General features: G+C 41.2%; 1 protein-coding gene across 1 annotated transcript in view; it reads right to left on the reverse strand.

Moving 5' to 3' along the window:
• Window positions 1-1,074: 1,074 nt before the first annotated feature.
• Window positions 1,075-27,921, reverse strand: part of LOC122792778 (uncharacterized protein KIAA1958-like) — a 183,820-nt gene continuing 156,973 nt past the window's right edge. The window contains exon 3 of the mRNA XM_044060348.1: window positions 1,075-4,018. Coding sequence (XP_043916283.1) covers window positions 3,212-4,018 — 807 coding nt within the window. The 3' untranslated portion in view covers window positions 1,075-3,211. The remainder of the gene's footprint in view (window positions 4,019-27,921) is intronic.

The following is a 27,921-nucleotide window of genomic DNA, read 5'->3' on the forward strand; positions in this document are numbered from 1 at the left end:
ACCTTTTACAGCCATGACTGAGGTCCACAGCAAATACGTGTGTGTGTGTGTGTGTGTGTGTGTGTGTAAAAAGACACTTTGGAGTAGCCAATCAATCAGTACATTTTGGAATGTGGAAGGAAACCCAAGTACCTGAGTACTCATGCAGACAAGGGGAGAACATGCAAATTCCACACAGTGACTACAAATTAGGATCAAACTCCAAACCCTGGATCTATGAGGGTCTATATTATTTATTCAAAGTTTCAAAACTTTGAACCTCATATGTTCGACAACATATGAGCGAAGTTTGAAACATTGAAAATATAATAAAAAATTTAAAAAAAAAAACTTACCTCAACGCTCTGAGTAGGGGGGAGCAAGCCCCCCTGCACCCCCCACACCCCCCTACTTAAATATACCAACTACGAGATTCCACTTCAGTGCAGAAAAGGGCAATTTTCCCATTCTGCGCTGTATGGAGCCATTGCTTTTCACCTTCAAACTTTCGATCATATGGTGTCGACCGTATGACATTCAAACTTTAAAACGTTCAAATAATTAATAGGGACGCGATCTGTGAGGCACAGATCTTAATCAGCCAATGCACTATACAGACAACCAATCACTGTCCCTATGCTTAGATAAACCTTGAAATGGAGGTAGTGGACATACTGCTGGTTCCTGGTCAAACATACCACTCTCACCCTGCCATGCATCCTAACACATGCTTGTAGAGCTGTCACCATAGTCCTTTAGCAAGTCTCTACCACATTCTTTGTGGGCAAGTGCTAGCGACCTTATCTTCCCCCAGGAAAGAATAGGTGATCAGCCACATTAAATCTCCTCTCTCCAGCTGACCTCTTCTGTCAAAAACTCACTTCCAAATCTACTTCATAGACACCCTGCATCTGCATCAGTAGGCCAGATTAATATGTAGATCTAGAAATCAACCTTGTGACATGAATATGGAAGTCCTGGCATTTACAACACAAAGTGACTCTTGTTCTTATAATCAAAGGATGAGGGCTGCTGCAGTGATGAGGCAGAAAAGCAGCAAAGTGATAAAATGTTGTGCAATTTTATCCTCGGAAATAAAAGGCAGACAGACACTTTTGTTTATTTCTCTCTCTGATCACTCAGAAAATTACATGTTTGTGTTCAAGAAGAAATGAAATATTAAACACCAACAGACCACAGCATCCCTGTATTATTTATAAAGGTGAGCAAGTTATTGCAGACAAAAGTGTACACAAAACAGGCTCCAATATTTACTATTCAAAATGGAAGGAAAAACATGAGAGACAATCAGAGCCTACAAAAGTAAGTTAGGAGGCCACAGGACAAATGTTTTCAAATCATTCAAATTATGCATGTCAAGAGTATGATAGCACATCCCAGAGTGTGTTAGCTACTCTACAAAACGGTCTTTTTCTGGTATGGTACAGGTATGACATCACACTTTACGAGTGCATAACATATAACACTTTTCGAGAGGGCCAAATAAAGCTATAGGTTTAGTATTTTATATTATAATATTGAAATAGTGAAAAAAATGTACTTATTCCTCCACCACACCCAGACACACTCATGCACCCATGAGTACATCAGAAAACAATTACAAAAAAACTGCCACAGTACATAAAACCATGACTGACATAATATCATTTGGGGATCTGATAACGCTATTATTCTTATATCAGCATGCTTTTACATTTTTGACAACCTCCACCTCCAAGTCAATTTATTTTGCTTTACAGTGTCTAGCAATCATAATACATTAGCCAGCGGCTCCAGTCTTTTTCATTACAGGCTAAATAAAATTTTCTAGCACTATTGTCATGTTAAATTAGGCATCACAGTTCACTTGTTTAAGTTACAGTTTTAAAACTACTTCAGAATACATTATTTTATAAATTATAAGATAAAATCATAAAAACAAAAGCACACATAAAAAACATTTCTAAAATAATGGAAATTAGAAACAAATGCAAGTCCCAAAAGGTAACAATTACAAAGTGACTGTTTAGCTACCATGTATTACATGCTTTTGGACATTTAATCTGAGGATTCCTAACTTGTTTCTTATTTGTAATTAATAGGATCCAAAATACAGTACTAGGTGAGACAAGGTAAATAACAAAATATAAGTAATGCCTTTTCACTATTCGCTTAAATCACTACAGCTCTCTACTGCTGCAGTCTGTTATCTCTATTTAGCACCAATATGTATTAAATTCTACAGTTTTAGTTACTGGCTTATGGCTAACAACACTAACTCAACCTCAAAGTCCCTGTTTAAAACATATTAATTTACATACGTAACACAGGGAGCTATTCTGATTAGGCTGAGTTTATCTGCCATACCATCAACCTTACCCTCTGGGTCGGGTGAAAGTAACCTGCTTTCCCCATCATGACTTTAGAGTACACAGGGTGTAACTCTTCCTTGGGGCACTTTAAATGTATCTAGGGAGCAGGAGCTTGCTAACATGCAACAGTCATTTGAAATCTCGCACCGTTTCATCAAAACAATTTCAAGACAAGATTCATTTGGTTATACATTTTATTATCTCTATCTGTATCACTGGTATTTTATGGAAGCATCTATAACATAAATCTGTATGCAGTTGAAAGTGTCTGCAAAGCTGAGAAGGCCACCAAGAAAACAATAAAAGTTGCCTTTTCGCAGCTTCATGGATTTATATAGTGCCATGCACAATTACTCCAAACTGCACATTTTTACATACCACAGAGCAACACAGAAGGTAAGCCCTGGGTGTCAAGCTACGAGTGGCTCAAGTCACTCATCTGTTATACTTTCAGAGGGCTACCACCAGATTCTGATGAACAGTATTAACTACAGCATAGTTGTTAGATTCTTACAATATACATTTTCCACTCTTCTATACAAGAACTACACTAGGTTTGTACATGTGTCTTAAATTAATGTTAATTAGAACTCTACATAAAGGCACTATTTAATTCCCTACCTATTCCTCTTCTAACAGGCTATCACGTGTAGTAATTTCTGAGAAAGACCAGTGTAACAACATTGTGACTCTATACTAAAAAAAATTACTTTCTAACTTGCCAGTAGTAGTAGTAGCAGCTTTAAAATAAGCAAATTATTAGCAAGCCTGTACCCTTTTCTCACACTGTGATTGTCAATATTTAGCTAATGAAGGTCCATGCCATATACAAACATGTGCAAGATACACAGTATCCACCTTCACTGACTGCTGTTTGAAGGAATAAATTTTCGAGATGCTTGAGTAAAGGAGACAAAAGTAAAATTGTCACAGTGCTCAAGCCTAACCTTCTTAGCCAGCTTTGGAACCACTCCCCTCAATGACCTCAGTCCCATTCTCTGTTCTTCATACCAAACAACTTCCATTCCACTGATCTCCTTCCTAGCGGTTAAGTAGAAAGGGGACACTGCAAACATCTGAGAAGGAGGCCTGTGAGAATACATATATTTGTAGAGAAGGCAATATGGGCAACGTTTGTGTCCTTTGGAGTGCTCATGAAATATTTGACCATAGCATACTTTATTACTGCATATCCTGTTTCCTCGTTTCACAGCGTCCGTTCTGGCAAAAAAGGGTCTGTTCTGGGCATCTTTAAGCAGTTCTATGTCACCATACATTAAATCTGCATGCTCCTGTAAGGTCCTCATGTTAAAATACTGGCTGTTGTACTTAACCACTGTTGACAGGAGGGCTACAGGATTATCATCGCCTAAACACCCAGACCTCCACATCTCTTCTTCATCACTGAGGGAGAAGTAGATGATGTTACGTGAGCGTGCACCTGACATTCCTGCTTTGTTAAGCATCCTCAGCTTATCTTTGAGTTTCAGGGTGGAGGAGTTGAAGGTGCTGCTTGTTATGGAGAATCCTACACCAGCATTCTTTAGAATCCGATCCAGTCCCCGACGAATTGCATGAAGGGAGGTAGCTAGAAAGTCAGACCCATCGGTCTTCTTCACAGACCAGTAAAAGTCTTCTAGAAGTTCATTTAGTTTTTCTGCAGAAATCTTAAAAAATAAAAGATAACATTAATATTTTTTTCAGAAACAGAATCAAAACAGCTTCCATCCTGTCATGATACACAGTTCACAAATTTCAAACCCTATCATATTTTGTCTTGGATCAGAGTTCCCTGATAAAAATCAGTCTATAGTAACACTCCACATCTGTTCAGTTAATACACCATTTAAAGTGGCAAAGGTGGAAAAAAATAAGTAAAACAATGAGAAAAAGACATCAAGAGATCTTGGTTTAAAACAACAATGATGCAGTTAGATGTGGATGATGACAAAAAGCACACTGCATTTTGAAATGTGGTCATCTGAGGATGAACTTCAGGTCACCAAAAGACAGTCTTTTAAAATCCTGTTTGAGCAACTGCAGAGATAAAGTAAAAGACACTTTGTAAGAGTTCCAATGGCCTTTTTAGTGGCAATAGCAACCCCAGTATCAGAATAATTAAGGGCAGGGATATGTAAGCAAAACCACTAAAACTGTGTGTAAGGTAACTTGACTACAACAGTTATTTGCAAATTGTTTAAGAGCTTTATATTAATACCACTAAATGTCAACCCACCAGAAAATGAAATAATCAGCCATACTTATGATCTGAATGAAAAGTTACTTAATCCAAAGACAATTATTTTATCATGGTCAAAAAATAAACCACTTTCAAAGTACTAAGCTATCTTCATCATATGCATCTAACAATATAGTAGTAAAAACTGTATTTATTGATTATAGCAAGAAAATCATCATGTGCAGTAGTTTAATATTTTAAAATGCAGCCTTATAGAAGTGATGTTAACTGCATTAAGCACAATAAAGCTCATATGTAATTTATCTTTGGTGAACCCCAATGGAAATCACATACAATGAAATTAAAGCATTTTGTAACACAGCTAAAGCAGATCTTGTATTATTAGTAAAATATTTATCAGGCATCAAGTAACACGAAACATCAAGAATTCATCAAAAAAAATATTATAATTGTAATGTCATATAACAGCAAACATATGTGACACTGCCATCTTCTGGACATTTGTATCAATTGTAAATACAACAAACCTGATGAAACAATTGCCGCACTAGTTCCTTACAGCATAGACATTCAGTGAGTCCTGGGGAAATACAGCATCTAGAGCAATGATCCACTGGCATTAAGCAGTTCTTGCTACCCACAGGTATACACATAATCATGCTTAATCCTATCTACACTGAAAACAATCCCAAACCCTTTAACATCAAAACACCTGAGCAACAATAAAACTACTTGACAAATTCAGAGTTAAACAATGAAATGGCGCTCAAATTGAGGATATAAACATGCTTTACTTAGAAAACAATTACATATACACATAGTGAGTTCTTTCATCTTGTACTGAAGGCTTCCTCAGACTGACATACCACTTGTCTGAAGTCTAACAATGAAAAATATCACAAGACAAATTAAACAAACCATACTCAACACTGCTATTTTAAGTGCTATAAACTCACATTCAGTAGAAACATATGGCCTCCTAAAAATACAAACTTCATAAATCAGGCTTAAATCCTAAAACTCCCTTTCTTTTTCAATGCTGCCTTATAATTCACAATTCCATTCAAATCCTGGAAGTATGCTGGCTTGTAACTTAATTTGCAACTATAATTATTTATTTATTTGTCTTTGTTTAGAGGGAAAGTCCAACAGGGTAATACCCATTTTCACCGGAGACCTGTGGAAAAAAACTAAATTTGGTTACATTGCATTACACCAAGTTCCTTACACATTCTAAGATTTTACAGAGGTGGAAGTTATTAAAGAGAAAGCCCACGTACCACTCAGTGCATTACAGAGGCAGCATTAATGTATAAAAAGTATTCTGTCATTTCAGTGAGAGGTTCAGAGTACTCTGTTTAAGGAGAGTATTTGGAGAGTATCATACGGTGAACAAAAACTCTCAACCCTGAGATGAGCATGTGCAGGATGAGGACTGGTTAAGATGTTATTTAAGCAGTGACTAGTGAATTTGTCAGAGAGCTTTATTTGTGTGAGGATAGTATTCCAGAGTTTAGCAACATATTGGAAGTACAGTGAGTCTCCTGCAACATTGTTTGACTTATTTGTAAGTAATAAGAATTCGTTACCAGAGTGGAGGTCCCTTACTGGATGGGTAGGTCAGTAATAAGTTTTGTAGTGCAGGGCATTTTTCTGGATGATGAATGAGTTTGTGTGCTGTAGACAGTTGTGCATATGTTAGGTAGTTGTGTAGTTCAAGCCAGTTTAATTGCTTTAAGCTATGAGAGTGGTGGGTACTATGAGGGAGACGAGTGGCAAAGAATATAAAGTTTGTTGGGTAGGAGTGGTGACAGTTGGTAATAAGGTGGTGGCTAGAGTTTTTCTTGCAGTATCTGTAAGAAATCTGTTGGTCCTATAAATAGAGTCTAGTTTCTGGTGAGTAGATTTAATGGCTTGTATTATACGTCGGTCATATTTGAGACTGTCATCTATTATAATTCCTAGAAGTTCACTATGATTTTCAGTTTCAATGACAGTATTATTTGCTGACTTTATATTAAAAAATGCACTTGATTTTGGCAACTTTTTGAGATGAAAAGCATTGACAATTTTCTTGGCGTTGTATAGGAGGTTTGATTCTTTGAGCCAGGTTTCTACAGATGAGAACGATTTTTTGGTAATGTCCTATTTATTTAAATTCTAATGCATCCTCTCAACTGTCCCTCATAAAAACTTTGTTAGCGGTGTCCAACACAGAAAAAGCAAAATTCTTATCAGTACATACACAAAATGTTTACAGCACAGTACTGCTTATGTATTCTGTCTCTGAGTCTCCTCTTCATATTTTCAACATATAATCTTTTACACAATGAGCAAACTGCTGCATAAAAACACATTTAACATTGTAGGTGAAATAATTATTAAACCTGTATGCTATTTGTGTAGAAAGACAAAATATAGCCCTCTGCTATATATGTACAATAAGTACAATTCATACATTTATTAATCCACATCTTACCAAATTTCTTTTTAACTGGTTATCATTTTGCTCAAACCACTGTTAATAGATTTCTAAAAATGTAGCTGAACAACTGCTCAGTATTGAAAATCTTACATGTATCAATACATGTAACTGGTTATTTATGATAATGTACTTTCATAAAGTACACTACCTTCAAGGTGAATTGCCCTTCAACGTGTTTTGGTGTTTCAAACATACGGAATCAGTACTTTTCTTGAAACCACTTAAACATTGTAAAATCTCCTCCAGCTATATGTAAATCTGCATCTACTGGGGATTATAACAACTATTTACTTATTTATTCATTTCCAGTTTGATGACCGGGGAGGTCCACTGGGCTGAAAGAGCCCATTTTCAGTGGAGGCCCGGGGAGAAAAGCTCCAATAATACATAGTACAAGCTTCATAATATGATGTACAATACATAGTGGAAACAGAAACAAACTCAGCAAATATTACATACAAAATAGCAAAAACTAAACAAAAGTTAAACAGCAGCTTGGAGAAGGATGCAAAGCATATTTACATGTTTAGTGGTTGAGAACAGTAGTACAAGGTTAAATTAATACAGAGGTTTAAATCATCTGAGAATGATATAGAAGTAACATTAGCATGGATGGGAACTATTCCCTTGTCTACTTGTAAAATGCCCCAATATTTGTGTATTAAAGTTTAACATTTGAAAGTACTGTTTCTACATGTTGTAATGAAATGTAAAATACAATTTCCATCAGCTCTGTACGTCATAAGAATGAAGTTCAGACGTATCTTTCAAATCAGCTTGTTTTTCAGCCTTCACAATAACTTGTAAGCCATAACCTCTTTGTTGAAATATTTTGACGATAACAGAGCAATGCACCTGATAATCGTGGTCTATTGTCCAAACAACAAATGCATTTAACTTTATAAAACTGATGCAGGAATATACTCTTATGGTCACTAATTAATCAGTCACTCAGTCCTGGCTGCTTCATCCAAACAACTCCCTCAGTAAACACTCATTAAGAAGACACTGCCAACTAAATTACATACTCACTTAACAGAATCAGTTGCCTCTTTCCTAATGGCTCACGGATACTGGAATCTCTTGAGCTCCTCCCTTACCCATAATGCTCTAGTTCCCTACCATACCTCAGATCTTGTTTGCTAGCCTTATAGCTTCAAAGAAAAAAAGAAACAATACTAACATGAGAAAACAATGCCTGGAGTTCAAAGGCAGGAACAGTGGCTCCTTTATCATCTTTTCATTCTTCCAGAAGTCACAAACCAAATGGTACTGGTTTGGAGGGAGGGGATTAAAGGAAAAATGAAAATGAACAACACAGACGGAACGTTATGGTGAGTACATAACTTCTTTATCTGATGTTGTCAATTTTCATTCATTCCTCAATAATTGGGACAGAGTCCCCAGCTACCGGAATACTGGGAGGACTCTAAGGAAGGAAATTCCTGAGCACTGTTGAGCCAAAGGCTGCTCTTCTCCTCTTGAGACCAGATCCAATTTGTAATGAGCAATAAAGGTATGAGGATTAGCCCAAGTTGCAGCCGCACAGATATCATCCATGGAAGACCTGGATAAAAATACTGATGAAGTTGCCATGGACCTGGCTGAATGGGTTCTTAAAGGTTTTGACAAAGACAAAATCAATATATTATAGACAAAGGAAATGTAGTCAGTTAACCATTTGGCTAAAGTTACTCTGGTAACTGGTTTGCCCAATTTCAGTTCTGAAAAGGAAACAAATAATTGACCTGTTTTTCTGAAATTTTTTGTTCTATGCAAAAAGAAATGTGACCATCTGTGAACATCCAACAAATGTAACACGTATTCACCTTTGTGCGTGAAATTTGGAAAGAAAACTCGAAGATTAGTAGATTGATGTTGGATTCTGATACCACCTCAGGAAGAAAGTATGGGTTGTTTTCTAATGCTATCCTATTCTTTAGAGAAAATTAAATTAGGAGGCTTAGAAGATAAGAACTGAAAGTTCAGAGACTCTTGGAGTAGAGGTTATCGCTACTAAAAAGATAGTTTTCCACGTTAAAAATGTTAGTTCACACTTTGCTGATGGTTCAAATGGAGACTGAATTAAAGCTTGCAAAACCAAATTCAAACCCCATAGTGGAGATGAATCTTTAAAAGTGGGTCTAAGACCCCCTTTATAAAGGCTTCACAAAGTTTTGAAGAAGCTAAGGAGGAACTATTTACTCCTACGTGGATATCAGAAATGGCAGCTAGTTAAAACTTTAACAGTCGAGGAACTAGCACCTTTACTGAAAATTCTAGCCAAAAACTCAAGAATTTTAGGTACTGGTGCTGAAAAACTATCAATGCCTCTTTGTTTTGCCCAAAAGGCAAATCTTTTCCATTTACTTCTGTAAATTTTCCTAGTGGAAGCTTTACAAGAAGACAAAAGAATGCAACATACAGAGAAGGAGAGCCTTGGTTGTCTGACTATTAATGGAAGTGAAGAAATCATGCGGGTCAACTTTAGGCCTGGAATGTCAGGGCGAATCATGCCAGCCAGATGAGACAGAAGGTCTGGAAGTGGATCCAGAATCCATGGTGGGAAAACCAGATGAGGCCAAAGAAAGGAGAACCAGATAAGAAGAGGAGCAATAAGGTGCAATGAGTATGACTGTACTCTTCAGTCGAGATGCTTTCTGGAGAAACCTGAAAATCAAAGGAGTCAGGGGGTAAGTATAAAGGAGACTGGGGGGTCAATCATGGAAGAGAGCATCTCTCTGTGATTCCCCTGATAGGGGGAACAGAGCAATGAACCTCCTGCACTTGTTGTTAAGGGAGGGATGCACAAAGGTCACAACAAGGTTGGCCCCACTGGCAGAATATCGTTTCTGCAAGTTTCATGTTGAGAAACCACTCATGAGGCAATAAAATGGACCTGCTCAACTTGTCTGCTTTATGCTGGATTTCCCCAGAATCTGCATTGCTATCAGAAATCAAATAGATGAGATTGCCCATTGCCACACAGCAACATATTGTCATTCTGAGTAACAATAGTCTCAGAAGGGAGAGAGTCTTGAAAAGCCTGCAATGCTAAGAGTACTGGTCTCATTTCCAGAACATTGATATGTGTGTTGGCCTCTTCAGGGGACCAGGTGCCTTATGCTGTCCCAAGAAGACCCCCCCAAATTTGGGAAGAGTCTGTGGTCACTATGGCTTTCAGCTGAGGAAGAATGAAGGCATGGACTTGTAATATCTGATCTGAGCAAATCCACCACAAGAGGTACTTTTTGCATGATTGCGTTATACAGATCTGGGTAGACATAGGTTGGTGCACAATGGACCACTGCATTGCTAGGGTCTACTGAAGAATTCTCATATGGTAGCTTGCTAATGGAACCAGAACTATCACAGTGGACATTGACCCCAAAGCTTGTAGAATCAATTGAGCTGATAGAGAAAATTTTTGAATTATCTGTTTGACTTGAAACTGAACAGTCTGTACCCCTGGTAAGGAAAAGTACAGTTGTGTACACTTACCATAAATGTAGATGTTCGAGTGTATTCACTGTTGCAGTCATTACATTTGGGTAATCTGCTGGCAGGTTGTCCTCAGTCGGCCTGATTAACAAAGTCTTGGGTCCTGCGTCGGTTGCTGTCCCTTCTTCCATGACGTCAGAGGTATAAAACATGCAGCTGACACCATTACATCAGTTTTTCTTGCCCCAGATGTCACGTTCCGCCCCAAATGGGGAGTGCAAAAAAAAAAAAAATATATATATATATATATATATAAAATTAGAAACACAAAAATATACCTCCAAACAAAAGCAAATACACCAAAAAGGCTTTTAAGCATAGTAAAAGAAAGAAGAGGTATAGTAAAAGAAAAACGGGGCTGGAGGGAGGGTAACCAGGACTGTAACAGTGAATACACATCAAACATCTACATTTATGGTAAGTGTACACAACTGTACTATGTTCATCGTGTTTCACTGTTGCAGTCATTACATTTGGGTAGATTCCCAAAGCTAAGGTTGGGAGAATGGATTTATACAGCATTAGGACCAGCTATAAGGCCCTGCAAAACAGCAGTGGCAAAGCAAGCTCTGGATTTAGAGAAAATTGGTAAGTGATAATGCTTGGTGAAAGTATGAACTGAACTCCAGGTAGCAGCTTCTAGAATATCCCTGGTAGGAACACCTCTGAGAAAGGCTGCTGAAGTAGATGCAGCCCTGGTTGAATGAGATCTGATCCCCTGGGGAATAGGTTTTCCATGGTGCTTATAACAGAAATGAATACAATGGCTTATCCATTTAGAAATGGTTTGCTTTGAAATAGCCTTCCCCTCTGCCCCTGCAGCAAATGCTACCAGCAATTGTTCAGATTTTCTTCAAGATTTAGTCCTGTCCAAGTAGAATCTAAGTTGTCTGCGTACATCCAATGAATGCAGAATCCGCTCTCCCTTGATCTGTGGATTGGGAAAGAAAGTTGGCAAATGAATGGACTGATTAAGAGCCACACTGGATACCACCTTGGGCATGAATGATGGCTCGGTCCTGAGTGGCACCCTGTCCGCATGAAAGATGATGAAAGGTTCCACTGCCATAAGGGCCTGTAACTCAGATATCCTTCTAGCTGAAGTGATTGCTAAAAGGAATGCTGTTTTCCAGTAAAGAAATTTTAAGTCTGCAGTTGCAGCTGGCTCGAAAAGAGGTAGAGTGAGTTTCTCCAATACAAAGTTAAGGTCCCAGGCAGGGGTTGGAGCTCTCCTGGGTGGTCTCAAGTCTTTGGCCCCTCTGAGATACTGCTTTACAAGAGGATGGGGGGGGGGTCTGTGTTGTAATGAGCTGAAATGGCTGAGGCAAGGATTTTTATGGAAGAAAAAGACAGGCCCTTGTGAAGCATCTCAGTTAAGTATTGCAAAATCTGAGGTAAATCGGGCACTGCTGTGCTCATCCTTTAAGATTGAGTCCAGGCACAGAATCTTTTCCACTTGTCAGCATGATTGTCTAGTACTAGGTCTTCTCGCCTCCAAAATGACATCTATCACAGGTTTGCTGAGGGATGCTGAGGGTGAATTTAAGTGATTAGCCAGGCTGCAAGATTCAATGTTTGGAGCTGAGGGTCCAGAATTTGGTTCTCATGCTGAGACAGTAAGGAAGGTGTCTGAGGCAGGTGCCATGGAGAAATGTGTGACACACTGTGCAGGAGTGGGTACCAGTATTGGCGAGGCCAGTCTGGAGCAATCAAAATCATTTTTGGTTTGTCCTGTTTGACTTTTAGTAGAACTTTGGAGAGCAAAGGCAGAGGGGGAAAGGCATAGACTGATAGGTTTTTCCAGCTGAAGGACACAGCATCCACTTTCCAGGCTTTTTTGTGATGAGCTCTTGTGCAAAACTTGTCCAACTGGTAGTAGTTCTGGGGTGAGGCAAAAAGATCTATGTCTGGGCTCCCCCATTTGCGTGTCAACATGTTGAAAATCATTGGTTCCAGTTTCCATTCATGAGAGTCCATGAGATTTCAGCTTAGTTCATCTGCCAGAACATTCTACTTTCCTGGCAGGAATTGAGCTTGTAGTTGTACTTGGTAGCTCAAGGCCATGTTCCACAACACCATGGCTAGTCTGCAGAGGGGGTAGGAATGTGCCCAGGTATGGATATATTTGAATATTTCTTTGCCTGCAAAATGCAATTACTGGAGCCAGGCACTTTGTGAATACCCTGGGTGCAGTAGACAAGCCAAAGGGCAGTGCAGAGAACTGATAATGCATGCAGCCTTCTTTGAAGCGTAGGAATCTTCTGCAAGATTCCCTGATTGGGATATGCAGGTAAGCCTCTTTTAAGTCGAGAGTTGCCAACCAGGCATCCTTGCCTAGCATAGGAAGTAACTGGTGAAGAGTCAGCATCTTGAATTTTGGAATGTCCAGAAAGGTGTTTAGAGTAGACCGGTCCAAAACTGGATGCCATGATTTGTCTTTTCTGGGTACCAGGAAAAGTCTGGAATAGAAACCTTGTTCCTTTTCCTCTTCTGGTACTAGTTGAATAGCCCCCATGTTTAGGAGGGAACGTACTTGTTTCTGAGCCTCTGCCCACTGATTTGGGGGCAGGTCTGGCCACCTGTTTGGAGTTGGCAGCACATGGAAATGAAATCTGTATCCCTGGGACACTATATTTAAAACCCATTTGTCCTGGGCTATAAGTTGCCAGTTTCTTGAATGAAGAGCCAGTTTTCCCCCCAAAGGGGCGGTTAGGAGTTAAGTGCTTGGTAATTTCAAAGGGAAGTAATTGAGACTGTTTACCATAGGGTGGTGCCTTGTTGTTTCCAGATTTGGAAGTGGAAGCATCCCACCATTGCTTAGTTCTGAATGTCCCTTGGGACTGAAATCTGGTGGTTTTTGGAATGTCTGGGTTTGGCCGTAGTGGCTCTGGAAGGAGCTGGAAAGGACCAGTTCTTAGTAGTCCAACGCCTACTAAAGCTAGGTGGTTGCACTTATAAGAAATCTTTCACAGTTTGCATAGATTTAGCTTTATCTTCCATCTTTTTTAGAACTTCTTCAGCCTTCTTGCCAAATAAGCAATCCTGCTGTAAAGGAGCATCCAAATGTTTTGCTTTAACATGATCAGGCAGAGATTGCTCCTTAAGCCAAGCATGCCGTCTAAGCACAGATCCAGTAACAGCAGCCCTACAAGAGGCCTCTAAAGAATCAAAACCACATTGAAAAGTACGTTTGCCAACCTGTTCAGCTGAATGCAATAAATCCTGCAAATCTTTATTCTCCATACAGTCTCAACATAATTTTCTGTTTAAGCAATCCCATGATATGCTGTTGATATTTCAGCATATGGAATTGACAGTTTAAAGCCCCGATTGCTAAGGTTGCAGAAGTATAAACCTTTTTACCCCATCTATCCAGCACCCTGGAGTCTCTTATCAGAAGGGGAAGGATTTTTAACAGAAGAAGCCTTAATGCCCTTGGGCCCCTGGGAAATGGTTTCAGGATCCGCAACAGGATTTTTGAAAAGGAATTTGTGGGACTCAGGAACCCTGTAGTACCTGTCTGGTTTGCTAGGGGCTGAAGGCAAGGAATCAGGGGCCATACTGGATTTCGAAAACACATCAACAATATCTAGTACAGGAGGCATAGCCAAAGGCTTATGCTGAAGAAGGAGGAGGAAATCCCTAAGCCTCTTTTTGGATTCAGAGAAATCCTGACTTTCCCAGTGGAAATGCTCCCTTAAGGTATGTAAAGTTTCCCCAAAAGAGAAATCCTCAGGCGGAGAAGCAGAGGGAATGGAATCCTCTGCATCAGAGTCCTCATAAGTAGGTATGGACAAATCTAGATCATTGACTACCCCTGATTAAAGTAATTAAATCTTCAGCCATTTTGATCATTTGTTTTTTAGGCATAGGGGCCTGAACATGTGGCCTGGGCATCGTTTTTTTAGACATAGATCAAGATTTAGGCCTTAGCACTGAAGTTGGAGTCGGTTTAATATGCAATTCTGTAGGCCTGAATACACCCTCAGAAGCTGGTGCCTGCTCAGCGGCTCAGGACCCATCCAAGGTAGAGACATCCGTGGGTTCCATATGTGAAGCATCTCGCAGCATACTGGACTCCGAATGGGTCTCAGTAGAGGCCTGTGAATCAGAAGTAGCAGGTATCAGGAAAGCACCTCAGAGTACCAGCAAACTGGTGGCTAGCTTAGGAGAAGCGTCGTTGACAGTTTTGGACCTCAATGGCCTGTCTCTGTCTTTTTCTTTGCATTTTTTAGGAATTCCGGTAGTCGGATGGCCAACCAACGTCATTTCTGGATAATTAAACTGAGAACTGAAATATTTTGAAGCAAAAATGTACTGACGATGGATAGCGTGATTAAATAAAGCACAAAACCGACAGCAAGGTATGTCGTGGTCAGGGCCTAGGCAGGGAATACAGTACAAATGAAAATCCTTATGAGGTATTTGCTTCCCACAAGTAATACAATTATTAACTTTTACTGACATCGGTAAGGAGCAAGAAAAAGTTTCCCCAATGGGGTACTTAGCTTTAAGTTGAAGACTTTGGTTCTGAAACTCGAAAACGAATATTTCAGGAGTCGGGTTGACTGGCACTTGCGAACTGCTTCTGCTTTGGGCACTGCGCGGCAAGAAAGACTGATGTAATGGTGTCGGCTGCATGTTTTACACCTCAGACGACCTGATGTCATGGAAGAAGGGACAGCAACAGATGCGGGACCCAAGACTTTGTTAATCAGGCCGACTGAGGGCAACCTGCCAGCAGATTACCCAAATGTAATGACTGCAACAGTGAAACAGCTGTCACTAATACTGTATTGAAAAAGGCCCTTATGAACTCCAATATCCGAGATGGTTCTAGCCAAGATTTGTTGTGATTGATGGTATCCCTAGATGGAATCAGAGCAAAGCTGGAGTACATACTCTCGTGCTTTTATCAGAAGATTCCCGCTCAAGTGGTCATGAGCCAGTCGTGCAAGAACAGAAACACCTGAAATCCCTGAAGTCTCAAGTGAGCTGCTACTACTGCTATGCATTTAATGAACACCCTGGGGGCTGTGGTGAGGCCAAAGGGCAGAACTCTAATTGGTAATGACTGTCTCCCAGCCGGAAGCGTAGGTATCTTCTGGATTGTCTTTTCATTTTTATGTGATAGTACGCATCCTGAAGATCTACTGAGCACATCCAGTCATCCTGGTGCAGGGAAGGCAATATGGACTGAACTGTGACCATCCTGAAGTTGTATACTGAACTTATTTGTCTGACTGCTGAGATCCAAAAGTGGTCTAATGTCCCCCGTTTTCTTTGGCAATAAAAAGAATCTTGAGTAAGTTCTAGACTCTTTTTGCTCTCGGGGGACCTCTTGGATGACTAACTTTTCTAGCAGCATTTTTTTATTTCTAGAGCTGCTGCTTTCCTCTGACTGGGTGGAGCATCAGAAATTTTGTTTACTGTAGAAGAGGGGGGGTGAGGTATTATATAACCTCTGGGAATGATCCTCTTCACCCATGTATCTTTTGTAATGTCTAGCCAGATTCTTTGGTGAAGGGATAGATGATTCCAGACTATTTCTACAGGAAGACAACTGGGCCTCCTTTCAGAAGCCCTGGTTAGGGTCAGATAAATCATCTCTGTACCCCTAGTTCTGTGGGCCTCCTCTGCTGCCCAGCTGGCTTCTGTTAAGAGCTCCCCCCCTCTACCACTGAGGGAACTATCTCCACATGGATCATGGAAAGGACTCTAGGACTTTCTGAACCACATTTTTCAACCACCTTGTTGATTCCTAGAAAAGATTCCTTGAAGAATCAAAAAATGTGCACCCACTGCAGACAGGGTCTTATCTTGCTCACACTTGGTGTGTGTCTCTAACTTTAGGGCCAAACAAAGAAGTTCCGTCAAAGGGAGCAGTGATGGAGGAGGACTTGAAGGGCTCCACAAAATCACACAGGTGCATCGAAGCAGGTCTCCTAATGGAAATGCCAGAACCCACCACCCTTGAGGTACAAATGAGCCTCATGGAAGAATTTGAGATAGACTGTAGGGTAGTCGACTGTGAGGCAATTGAGCTCTGTGCCTCAGAAGTAATGGTCCCAGCAAGGGATTTAGGAAGGTCTTTAATCAAGTCCCTCTGAAGTGTGTTGAAGTGTGCAAAATAATTCAGTGACCTGAGTGCAAAGGTCACTGAGGCATATGCACGCTTCCCAAATCCATCCAAAGCCTTGGACTTCCTGTTAGGGGGGACAGAAAGATGAACTTTGTTCTATGAGTTCCTTTTTTGGAGGCCACTGCTACTTACATGGCAGCTACTCATACTCATTTGCTCCAAAATTCTCCTCATTTCAGTGGTGCCAGGATCCTGTCTGGTCTCTTGGAGACTGGCTTTAACAGCACTGGGATCCTTCCACTCCTGCCTAGAGATCAAATCCATGAGGTCATTGGCAGGTGGAGTCACCCAGGAGCTAAATGGGACAGACCCAAACACTTCCAGGAATACAGATTACTCTTGCGGATAGTTATTAGTAGACCAACTAACCCTTTGTTTGTGGATCTCCATGATGTCTAAGGAGACAACATCAGGTGATCTTGGGGATGGTTCCCCTCATCAAAATTGGTATCTTCTGTGACTGACTCTTGAGGACAGTCTAAGTATCTCTTCTTGCACTTTCTCTTCCTAAGGACTTCTTCAGTGGAATATTCCAGAGAAGTATCAGAAGATATAAGTACACCCTGCTGGGCAGACTGGAGACTTTGGGCAGGCTGTACCTGTGGAGTACAGTGTAGAGGCACAAGTCACAAAGACATATGGGATTCAGAAGGAAGATCCAAGGGGGTGGAATAATCCATCTTCTAGAAGCAGAGAACACTCTCTTCACCACCTCAAAGGTAGAGAAGTAAGCCGATGGAGCCGAGAAGACATGCTTCCAGACTGTCAGCTCCCTCTGACCCGAAGGCAGCCCACCCAAGGCAAAGATCATAGTTCAGATGTCCAATGCCGAGGATCTGAGGGGCAAAATTGGCTCAGACAACTTCAGAGTTGATTAACACCTTGGACCAGACAACAATGCTGCAGCTCCGAGAGTCATCTGGCTGTGACACACTCTGAGCCAGTCGACTATGAGAAGGTATTGGAGCATAAGACACAACAATCTTTGGATCCAATACAGACAGTCCCAGAAAACTTAGATCCAAGGGCTTCAAAGCCAAAGGTCAGATCAGAGAAGGTGCCAATATGGGTGGAGCAGTACTGGAAAAGATCTCCAGACCCAAAGGGGTAGCAGCAGGGAGAACTCCCACAATCATCTGTGCTGACAGAAACTTCCTCATCATTCTATTCACATCTGCTTCCATCAGGCTCCAGGAAGAACGAGAAGAAGAGACCACTGAAGGGGACCTAGAATGGTGGCATCAATCTAAAAAGGACGATAGCAGCCGGGAGGGAACAGGGTCTAGAGACGACACATACCAGGTCCGAGCGAGCTTTTTCAGCTCTGAAAGTATCTGATCCGATGAAATAGACTGGGTATCCAAGACAAATGGATCCAAGGATTTAGTCATCATGTCTGACCGTTTCTAAATTTTGCAGGCTGGCTCCTTGGTTGGATCAGAAGATGGACTGGCAGATCTGGAAGGGTTTGACAAACACTTTCTGGACTCCTTTTTGTCTGGTTTGGAGGTTTGAGCTCCAGATAAAGATTCAGTAAAGGTCATAGGCAGAAGAACTTTCAAAGTCAGCTTATTTTTCCTATCAGTTAAGACCCGCGGATTGAAAGCTTTACAAATATCGCACGACACCTTTAAATGTGCCAGGCCTAAACAATAAACACAAGAATCATGAGCATCTGACAGCGGGATCTTATGTCCACAATCTTTGCACATTTTAAACCCCAAATTTTTTCTGCCATCCTAAAAAAAACTGGTAATGATAAGGCCACAGAAGAACGCAGATATGACCAAGGTTTCATAGGTAGGTACTAGGGCCTATATAAGCCTACCCAAAAAGGTACCCTGGCTTTCGCCACCCAAGAAAATTATTCTCCTGTTCCCCTGTCGAGCAGAGCCACAGAAGTGATCCCAGAGGTGAATTTCCTATCTCCCATCCAATCATCAAGATTCTTCTTGAAGAGTGCTAATGAACAGCTTTGTTTGATATAGATAGGTAGTTTGTTGCCGAGTATGGGAAGTCTCTGGGACAGGCATCTATCTCTGCAGCATGTTCTGTTTACTGTGGTGACAAGGTTTAGGTTCCTAGAGTGTGTAGCTCAGAGGGATTGGGATTTCTTTAAGTGGAGCATGTCCAACAGCTCTGGGTTTGACATAGCTTTGTATGTTAGGCAGAGATCGCCTCTGAGTAGGCGATATGCGACACAGTAAAGCTGGAGTTTTTTTAGACTGTCTGTGTAGGGCATCTGTTTGAGGCTGGTAATCCTCTTTGTGAGGTATTTCTGCGGCCTTTCTAGTTGTTGTAGATGTCTTGTGAGGTACATACCAAACGGGCTTTGTACTCTATAATGGGTCTAATGAGTGTCGAGTAGGGGGGAACAATAACCTCTTTTTTCCTGGATGAGAAACCTTTTGTGATGAGGTGTGCCACGTAGAAGGATTTCCTGACTACTGTGGCGATGTGATCAAAGGAGAGACTACTGTCCACCTAGGTCTCATCACACTTTCGGTGTTAAGTAGACTACCGCCTATGTGGTAGTTCATGGGTACAGAGTTTTTACCAAAAGGGATGACAATGCACTTTTTGGCACTGAGCTCGAGGCCATGGCTTTGACACAAGGCATCTGTCTCAGTGAAGCCCTTTTGTAGGATGTCCACATCGTTAGGAGTTTCAATTATGGCTCCAAGTTTGCAGTTATCTGTGAACTTCATTAGCCAAAGACCTTCTGTGTTAGCCTGTACTTCTGAGAAGTAGATACCAAACAGGAGAGGACCCAGGACTGAACCCTGTGGTACTCCACTTATCACTGGTCTGAAGTCGGATTTGGAGTCTGCTACTTTCACAGTGTGGGTTCTGTCAGTGAGCCAGTTGGCAACCCATCTTGTGACATAGGGGTTTATACCTAGTTTAATGAGTTTATCTATAATTCCAGAGTGGGGGATGGTGTCAAAAGCCTTGGCAAGATCTAAATAGGCTGTGTGAACCACCTTACCCTCATCTACTGCTTTAATGACCGCTTCAAAGAAGTCTATCAGGTTTAGGAAACATGATCTACCTTTTACAAACCCAAACTGGGTGGGGTCCAGAGTTTGGAGATTACCGATGTCATTGTTTATAAGTTCCATGATGATACGTTCCATACATAGCCTTGCAGACCAGGCTCGTCAAGCTAATGGGGCGGTAGTTCCCAGGGTCCATGGTGGCTCCCCCTTTGTGGAGTTTCCAGTTTCAATTGAAGATTTAATGTTAAAACATAAGTGCTTTCGCAGGAAAAATCTGCTTCATCAGATGGTAATAAATACAACTGAAATGTGCTTCTTTTTATACAACCTCTAGCAGGCACTAGTAGTCACATGATACAAATTAGATACAAACAATTAACATAATAGGGTGTAACTTGAGCTTACTACCCTACTGAATGAAAAAAATGCTTGCAAGCATGCACTGCTATCAAAAGAAGGCAATTATGGAAAATATATAAACACTTACACATATGTAATACACAGTCTTTTAAATGCAAATTTAAATATAACATTTGTATATTTGTAAAAGTGTATATATAAAACTAAACATAAAAAATTACATATATAAGTAAGCGCTTATTAGTGATGCATTTAGAAAGAGGAAAAAACTATCTAAACAAGGGTCTGGATTTAAGCTTGGGTTTAATTGGCACATATTCATTTAAAACATGCCCTGAATCTCCCCTAAGTCTGATCATCCATCTGGCCTCTAACTGCTCTGTCATATTACATATGTCTCCCCCTCTAATGTTGTCAAAAATGTTGCCTATGGCCATAAACTTAAAGGTGTGTTCAGAGTTAGTACCAATAATGTGCTTAGCCAAAGCACTAACTATTTTTCCTACTGATATGGTAAATATGTTCTCGAATCCTTTCTTTGAAGGGTCTGTCTGTTTTGCCTGCATGGAATTTTTTACATTTAAGGCAATGAGCTAAATAAACTATATGTTGGCAGTCACATGTGGCTTGCACCTGAAAGTGAAACACTCTGTTCTGGTCTGGATGTTCAAAGCTAGCAGTGTTGTCAATGTATTCACAATAGTTGCATTTACCACATGGATATGTTCCAACTGCTCTATTAGACTGAAAAGTGTTCTTAGGATAGCATAACTGCCTTTTAAGGGAGTTCGTGTTCCTAAACAGAAACTTGGGCTCAGTATCTATCCACTCAAAAATATCCCTATCAGTAATAAGAACACCCCAATGTCTCTTTACTATATCCATGCAGGAAGAAACATTGTCTGAATAGTATAAAGGGACCTTAAGTTTCATTCTCGGTGACTGTCTAGGGACCTGTTTACCTCTATAATTGTGTTTGGAAAAATAAGGCTTGGCTACCGTTCCCCTCAAATCTGTCACCTCATTGACATTAGTTAGAACATCTGGCTCATTATATCCTCTATCAATTCTCGACTCAAAAAGTACAGTTGTGTACCTACCATAAATGTAGATGTTTGAGTGTATTCACTGTTGCAGTCATTACACTTGGGTTATCCTGCTGGCAGGCGACCCGCAGTCGGCCCGAGTTCCAAAGTCTTGGTCTGGCGTCGGTTGCTGTCGCCTCTTCCCTGATGTAAGTGTGCCAGGGGTATAAAAGTTGCAACCGACGCCATTTTCTTCAGTTTTTCTTGCCCCAGATGTCAGGTGCTCCCAGATAGGAAGGCTAAAAAGATAAAAATATGCCAAAAACCATGCACATATTACTATAAACATTTCCTTCATCTACAAGCAAATACACCACATAGGTTGTATAGAGTTGAGAAGTACAGAAAAGTCCCAGCAAAGAAAAGGGGGATGGTGGGTGGGTAACCTGGACTGCAACAGTTAATACACTCGAACATCTACATTTATGGTAGGTACACAATGGTACTATGTTCATCGTGTTTCATTGTTGCAGTCATTACACTTGGGTAGAATCCCAAAGCTGAGGTTGGGTGGCTGGGTCTAAATTGGATTGGGAGAGGCTACCAGGCCCTGCAGCACTGCAGTGGCAAAGCCTGGTCTGGATTTAGAGTAGAGAGGTAAGTGGTAGTGCTTGGTGAAAGTGTGCACTGAGCTCCAGGTTGCAGCTTCTAAAATGTCTTTGGCTGGTACTCCTCTGAGAAAAGCTGCTTAAGTGGCTGCTGCTCTGGTAGAATGAGGCCTAATGCCCTTAGGCACTGATTTGCCATGCTGTGCATAACAGAAGCGGATGCAATGTCCTATCCATTTTAAAATTGTCTGCTTTGTAATAGGCTTTCCTTGTGATCCTGCAGCATAGGCTACAAACAGGTGTTCAGTTTTTCTGTAGGCTTTTGTTTTGTCCAAGTAGAATCGTAGCTGTCTGTGTATATCCAAAGCGTGCAGAAGTCTCTCCCCTTTATTCTAGGGATTTGGGTAGAAAGTAGGTAAATGAATGGTTTGGTTCAAGGCCACATTGGAGACCACTTTTGGCATGAATGTTGGGTTTGTCCTAAGAGAAACCCTGTCCTGGTGGAAAATAATGAAAGGTTCCACATCCATTAATACCTGTAACTCTGAAACTCTTTTTGCTGAAGTAATTGCTAGGAGCAGAGCAGTTTTCCATGATAAGAATTTTAGATCAGCTGTGCTGGCTGGTTCAAAAGGAGGGAGTGTGAGTTTCTCTAAAACAAAGTTGAGATCCCAAGTTGGTACTGGTGCTATCCTTGGGGGTCTTACATTTTTTGCCCCTCTGAGGTACTGTCGTAGTAGAGGATGTGAAAAAATAGGAGGGTCCGTATTGTAATGAGCTGAAATGGTAGAGGCATGGATTTTAATTGATGAGAAAGATAGGTCTTTATCCAGCATCTCAGTTAGGTATTGTAAAATCTGAGGTATATTAGGGACAAGTGGTTCGAGGCCTTGTTCCTGGTTCCAAGCACAGAATCTCTTCCATTTTTCTGCATAAGATTTCCTAGTGCTGGGTCTCCTGGCTTCTAAAATGACATCCATAACAGCTTTAGAGGGAGGTGCAGACTGAGTGGCTACATTATCTGCCATGCTGCCAGATTTAAGGTTTTAAGTTGACTGTGCAGAATTTGATTGTTTTGCTGTGTCAGAAGGTGAGGAATTTGAGGTAGAAGCCAAGCTGGGCCTTGAGACAAGTTCTTTAGGATTGGGTACCAGTGCTGGAATGGCCAGTCTGGGGCAATCAGGATAATTTTTGGCCTTTCTTGTCTGACTTTTAGTAGCACCTTGGTAATAAGAGGCATCGGTGGGAAGGCATAGACTGTCAGGCCTTTCCAGCTGAATGATAGAGCATCCACTTTCCATGCTTGAGAGTGATAAGTTCTTGTGCAGAATTTCTGTATTTGGTAATTGTGAGGGGAGGCAAAAAGATATATGTCTGGGCGTCCCCATTTCCTCATTATCATGCTGAACACCTGTGGATTTAGTTTCCATACGTGAGGATCCATGAGATTTCTGCTTAGTTCGTCTGCCAGTGTATTTTTTGTTCCTGGCAGGAATTATGCCTGCAGATGTACTTGATAGGTCAGTGCTGTGTTCCACAAAGTCATGGCTTGCCTGCATAGGGGATAGGAATGTGTGCCCCCTTGCTTGTTTATGTACCACATAACTGTGGTGTTGTCCGTCTTTATTAATAGTTGTCCTGGATGCAGTAGGTCCTTGAAAGCTGTCAGGGCATTCTGAACAGCTAGCATCTCTTTTTGGTTGATGTGAAGATGCATTTGTTCCTTGGGCCACGTGCCCTGAATACATTTTCCTGCCATATGTGCCCCCCCAGGCATAATCCGATGCATCCGTCGTTATTAACACAAGCCTTGAAAATGGTTTGTTGGCAATTGAGAATGAATGCCTGCCAGTTTCCTGGCCTGAATGAGTGTAATTCGATTATGTGTGTCATACGCTTGAAAAATCTGTTAAGGTGAATTCTCACTTGCATTTTTAGATTTGAGACCTTGCTGCTGTTATCAGCAAATACATGTGCAGTTCTTTGAGATCGAAATTACAAGTCAAAATTTTATTTTTAACTATTTTTAACTATTTTAACATTGTTAGTTATATAAAGCTTAACATAATTCTTTACTTGGAGATTTTTTAAACATTTTTATATTTACATTTGTTAGTATATTATTTTTATATTTTATACTTTTTATCATTGTTCATTATAGCATTGCATCCGTCGTTATTGTCTGCCTGGCTGTGGGAAAGGGGAAAGGCTGTCCCATGTTGTGGTGACAGGCCTGGGACCACCATCGAAACTCCTGTTGTAGGCAGGGAATTAAAGTTATGATTGTCTCCAGGCTGTGACAATGCCAAGTCCAAACACTTTTCAGATACCATTGTAGTTTCCTAATATGCAGTTTTGCATATGGAATTAGTAGAATGCAGGATGCCATGAAGCCCAGGGCCTGCAGAATTTTTCTTGCAGGGAGCTGGGTTTTTGTTGCCATCATTTGAAAGTAATGAGTCAGTTGCCTTTGTTTGTCTGGCGTGAGATAAGCCATCTGGCTAGTTGTATTTAAGCTTGCACCCAGGAATATTATCTCTTGAGAGGGCACTAGTTTTGATTTCTTTTCGTTTACTGTGTACCCTAGGCAAATTAGTAATCTTTTTATAAACGCCAGATGCTGTAGAAGAATGTCCTTGCTCTCTGCTTGAATAAGGCAGTCGTCCAAGTAGGGATATATTTGAATTCCTTTTTGTCTGCAAAATGCAATTACTGGTGCCAGGCATTTTGTGAAGACCCTGGGCACAGTAGATAAGCCAAAGGGCAGTGCAGAGAATTGGTAATGCATTGAGCCTGCTACGAATCTGAGGTATCTTCTGCAAGTTTGTCTGATTGGGACATGCATTTATGCCTCCTTGAGGTCCAAAGTAATTAGCCAAGCCTTCTTGCCCAGCATGGGCAGAAGTTGCTGTAGTGTTAACATTTTGAATTTTGGAACATCCAGGAAAGTATTTAGGATTGACAGGTCCAGTATTGGTCTCCAGGCTTTGTCCTTTCTGAGTACTAAGAAAAGTCTTGAGTAAAAACCTTGTCCCTGTTCTTGCTGTGTAACTCTTTGAATAGCTTCCATGTCCATAAGAGCAGCAATTTGTTTTTGGGCCTCTGCCCATTGGTTTTGTGGCAGGTCTGGCATACCTTTTGATTTTGGAAGAGTGTGGAAGTGGAACCTGTAACCCTGAGAAACAATGTTCAGCACCCATTGGTCTTGGGTGATTATGTGCCAATTTTTTGTGAAAAGGGCTAGCTTTCCCCCTAGGGGAGCTGCCAAAAGATAAGTGCTTGGCATTTGTAGAGGGAAGTTATTGGGACTGTTTCCTATAAGGTTGTGATTTGTCTTCCCCTCCTTTGGGGGCTGAAGCACCCCACTGTTTAGGTCTGTAGGTGCCTTGGGGTTGAGATCTGCCTCTTGGGCGTCTGTATCTGCCTCTTTGTGGCCTGTCTGACACTGGAAAGGACCAATTTTTTGAAGGCCAGTTTCTGCTAAATCTAGGTGGTTGAACTTGTAAGAAATCCTTCACTGTCTGCATTGATTTTGCTTTATCCTCCATTTTCTTTAACACTTCCTCTGCCTTAACACCAAACAAAGTATCATGCTGTAGTGGAGCATCCAGTAATTTTACTTTAACATGGTCAGGTAAACTTTGTTCTTCCAACCAACCATGCCTTCGAATAACAGAGCCTGTAACTGTGGCTCTACAAGAAGCCTCTAATGAATCAAAACCACATTGCAGAGTATGCTTTCCCACTTGTTCAATTGCATGCAATAAATCCTGCATTTCTTTACTGTCAGGACTTTCTAAATTTGAAACCATTTTCTGTTTTAACAATGACATGAGACACTGTTGATATTTAAGCATGTGAAACTGGCAATTTAAAGCCCTTACAGCTAAAGTAGCAGAAGTGTAATTTTTTTCCCCCCATCTTTCCAGAGCTCTGGAATCCCTACCGGAGGGGACAGGATTTTTAGCAGTGGAAGCCTTAACCCCTTTAGGACCCTGAGAAATTGTTTCTGGGTCTGCAGCGGGGTTTTTGTAAAGGAATTTATGAGAGTCAGGGACCTTGTAGTACCTGTCTGGCTTGACTGGTGCAGGGGGGTAAAGAATCAGGAGACAGACTGGATTCAGAAAAAAACATCATCAACAATATCAAGCACAGGGGGAATAGCCAGGGGCCTGTGCTGAGGCAATAAAAGGAAGTCCCTGAGCCTTTTCTTGGATTCTGAATAATCCTGGCTCTCCCAATGGAAATGCTCCCTCATAGCGTGCAGGGTTTCCCCAAAAGAATAATCCTCATGCGGAGAGGCTGAAGGTATAGACTCTTCTGCATCAGAGTCCTCATAGGGAGGGAGAGAGTATCCCTGAACAGAAGAGGAATCAGAGGAAATGGAAACCTGGTCAGAGGAATCATAGTCAGTGTCTTGCCTAGGTCTTTTGTCAGGAGGGGGATGGGAACCCCTGATTAAAGTAATTAGGTCTTCGGCTATTTTTAGCATCTATCTCTTTGGCATGGTTGACTGTTCAGGAGAATGCTGTACTTGTTTCCTTGTCTTTAATGGTGTTTTTGACTTTGCCTTGGTTGCTGAAGTGGGCTTAATTGTAAGCTGTGAAGGTCTGAAAACACCCTCAGAAGCCGATGCCTGCTCAGCGGCTCCAGACCCATCTGAGGGAATAGTTTCCGTAGGCCCAATACCTTGAGTTTCCACAGGCCTAGGAGTCTCCATGTGGCTGTCGGTTACGGCCTGTGGCTCTGAGGTAGCGGGTGTCAGGGGCTGCGAAAGCGCCTCACTGAGAACCGGCGACTGGCCTTGAAGAGGCTTTGTCGTCGGTTTTGGACCTCGGATGCCTGTCCTTTTCTTTGTCTTTGCGTTTTTTATAAATTCCGGTCGTCGGTTGTTCAGACAGCATTATGTAATTAAACCTTCGGCCAAAGTAATGTAAAGCAAAATCATACCGACGTTTAATAGTGCGTTTATTGAATCTGGCGCAAAACCGACAACTGGTAACGTCATGATCAGGGCCTAGGCAAGGAATACAGTAAGAGTGAAAGTCCTTATGAGGTATTTGCTTCCCACAAGAAATACAATTATTAACTTTTACTGACATCGGTCTGGAGCAAGAAAAAGTTTCCCCAACGGGGCACTTAGCTTTACTGAAGACTTCGGTTCTGAAACTCAAATTTGAAAATCTCAAGAGTCGGCCGACCAGCACTTGCGAAATGCTTTTGCTTCGGGCACCGCGCGGCAAGAAAGACTGAAGAAAATGGCGTAGGTTGCAACTTTTATACCCCTGGCGCACTGACGTCAGGGAAGAGGTGACAGCAACCGACGCCGGACCAAAACTTTGGAACTCGGGCCGACTGCGGGTCGCCTGCCAGCAGGATAACCCAAGTGTAATGACTGCAACAGTGAAACACGATGAACATCCGTGACCTGCTGCTGAAAATCTTCTTCACGTACATGAAGTCTTGAGGCTCTGAACACCTGATTACGGATCACATTCCCAAAAATATAAGAGGGGTGCATGCTGTCATGAGAAAGCAAGTGGTTGATATGACAGGGTTTCCTGCAGAGCTTAGTATATATACTGCTTCTACACAAACATCTAACAAATTAATATTTGATTTAGAGTATGTAGAAGTGAAACTCAAAAAAGTGGTAGATTTGAAACTCTCAAAAATCTTTAAACTGTTCTTCAGTACCCCGTCCCCCCATAGGACAAACAAGTCATCCATAAACCTCCTATAAAGGAGCACATGCTGACAAAAAGGTCCTTGTAAGACATGTTTCGATTCCCAAACAGCCATGACAGCATTGTCGTAGCTATTGGCACAGGATGTTCCCAGAGCCACGCCATTATGCTGCCAATAGACTTTACCATCAAATTATTATTTTCAAGCACACATCTTAAGAGAGCACTAATCTTAACCAACTCATCTTCACTAGTTATTACTGAATCTTCTTAAAAAGCATTCAATGCTCTCTACACCCTGATTGTTGGGTACAACTGTAAAAAGTGATGTAACGTCTAGTGTTACCAACAACAAACTCTGTTCACTGTTCCTATAATTTTCCAGAAAGGCAAACAGATCACTTAAGAAATGTTCAGTGTCCTTCAATACATGATTCATTTTATCTAGCATAGGTCTAAGATACTTTTCTAGATAGACGGAAATGGATTCAGTGCACCAATTTCGACCAGAGACAATAGGGCATAAAGGTGGATTTGTGCTGTCTTTATGTAGATTAGGGAGT

This window comes from Protopterus annectens, chromosome 2.part0 (genome assembly GCF_019279795.1).
Source record: "Protopterus annectens isolate FY-2018-M chromosome 2.part0, PAN1.0, whole genome shotgun sequence".
NCBI lineage: Eukaryota > Metazoa > Chordata > Ceratodontiformes > Protopteridae > Protopterus > Protopterus annectens.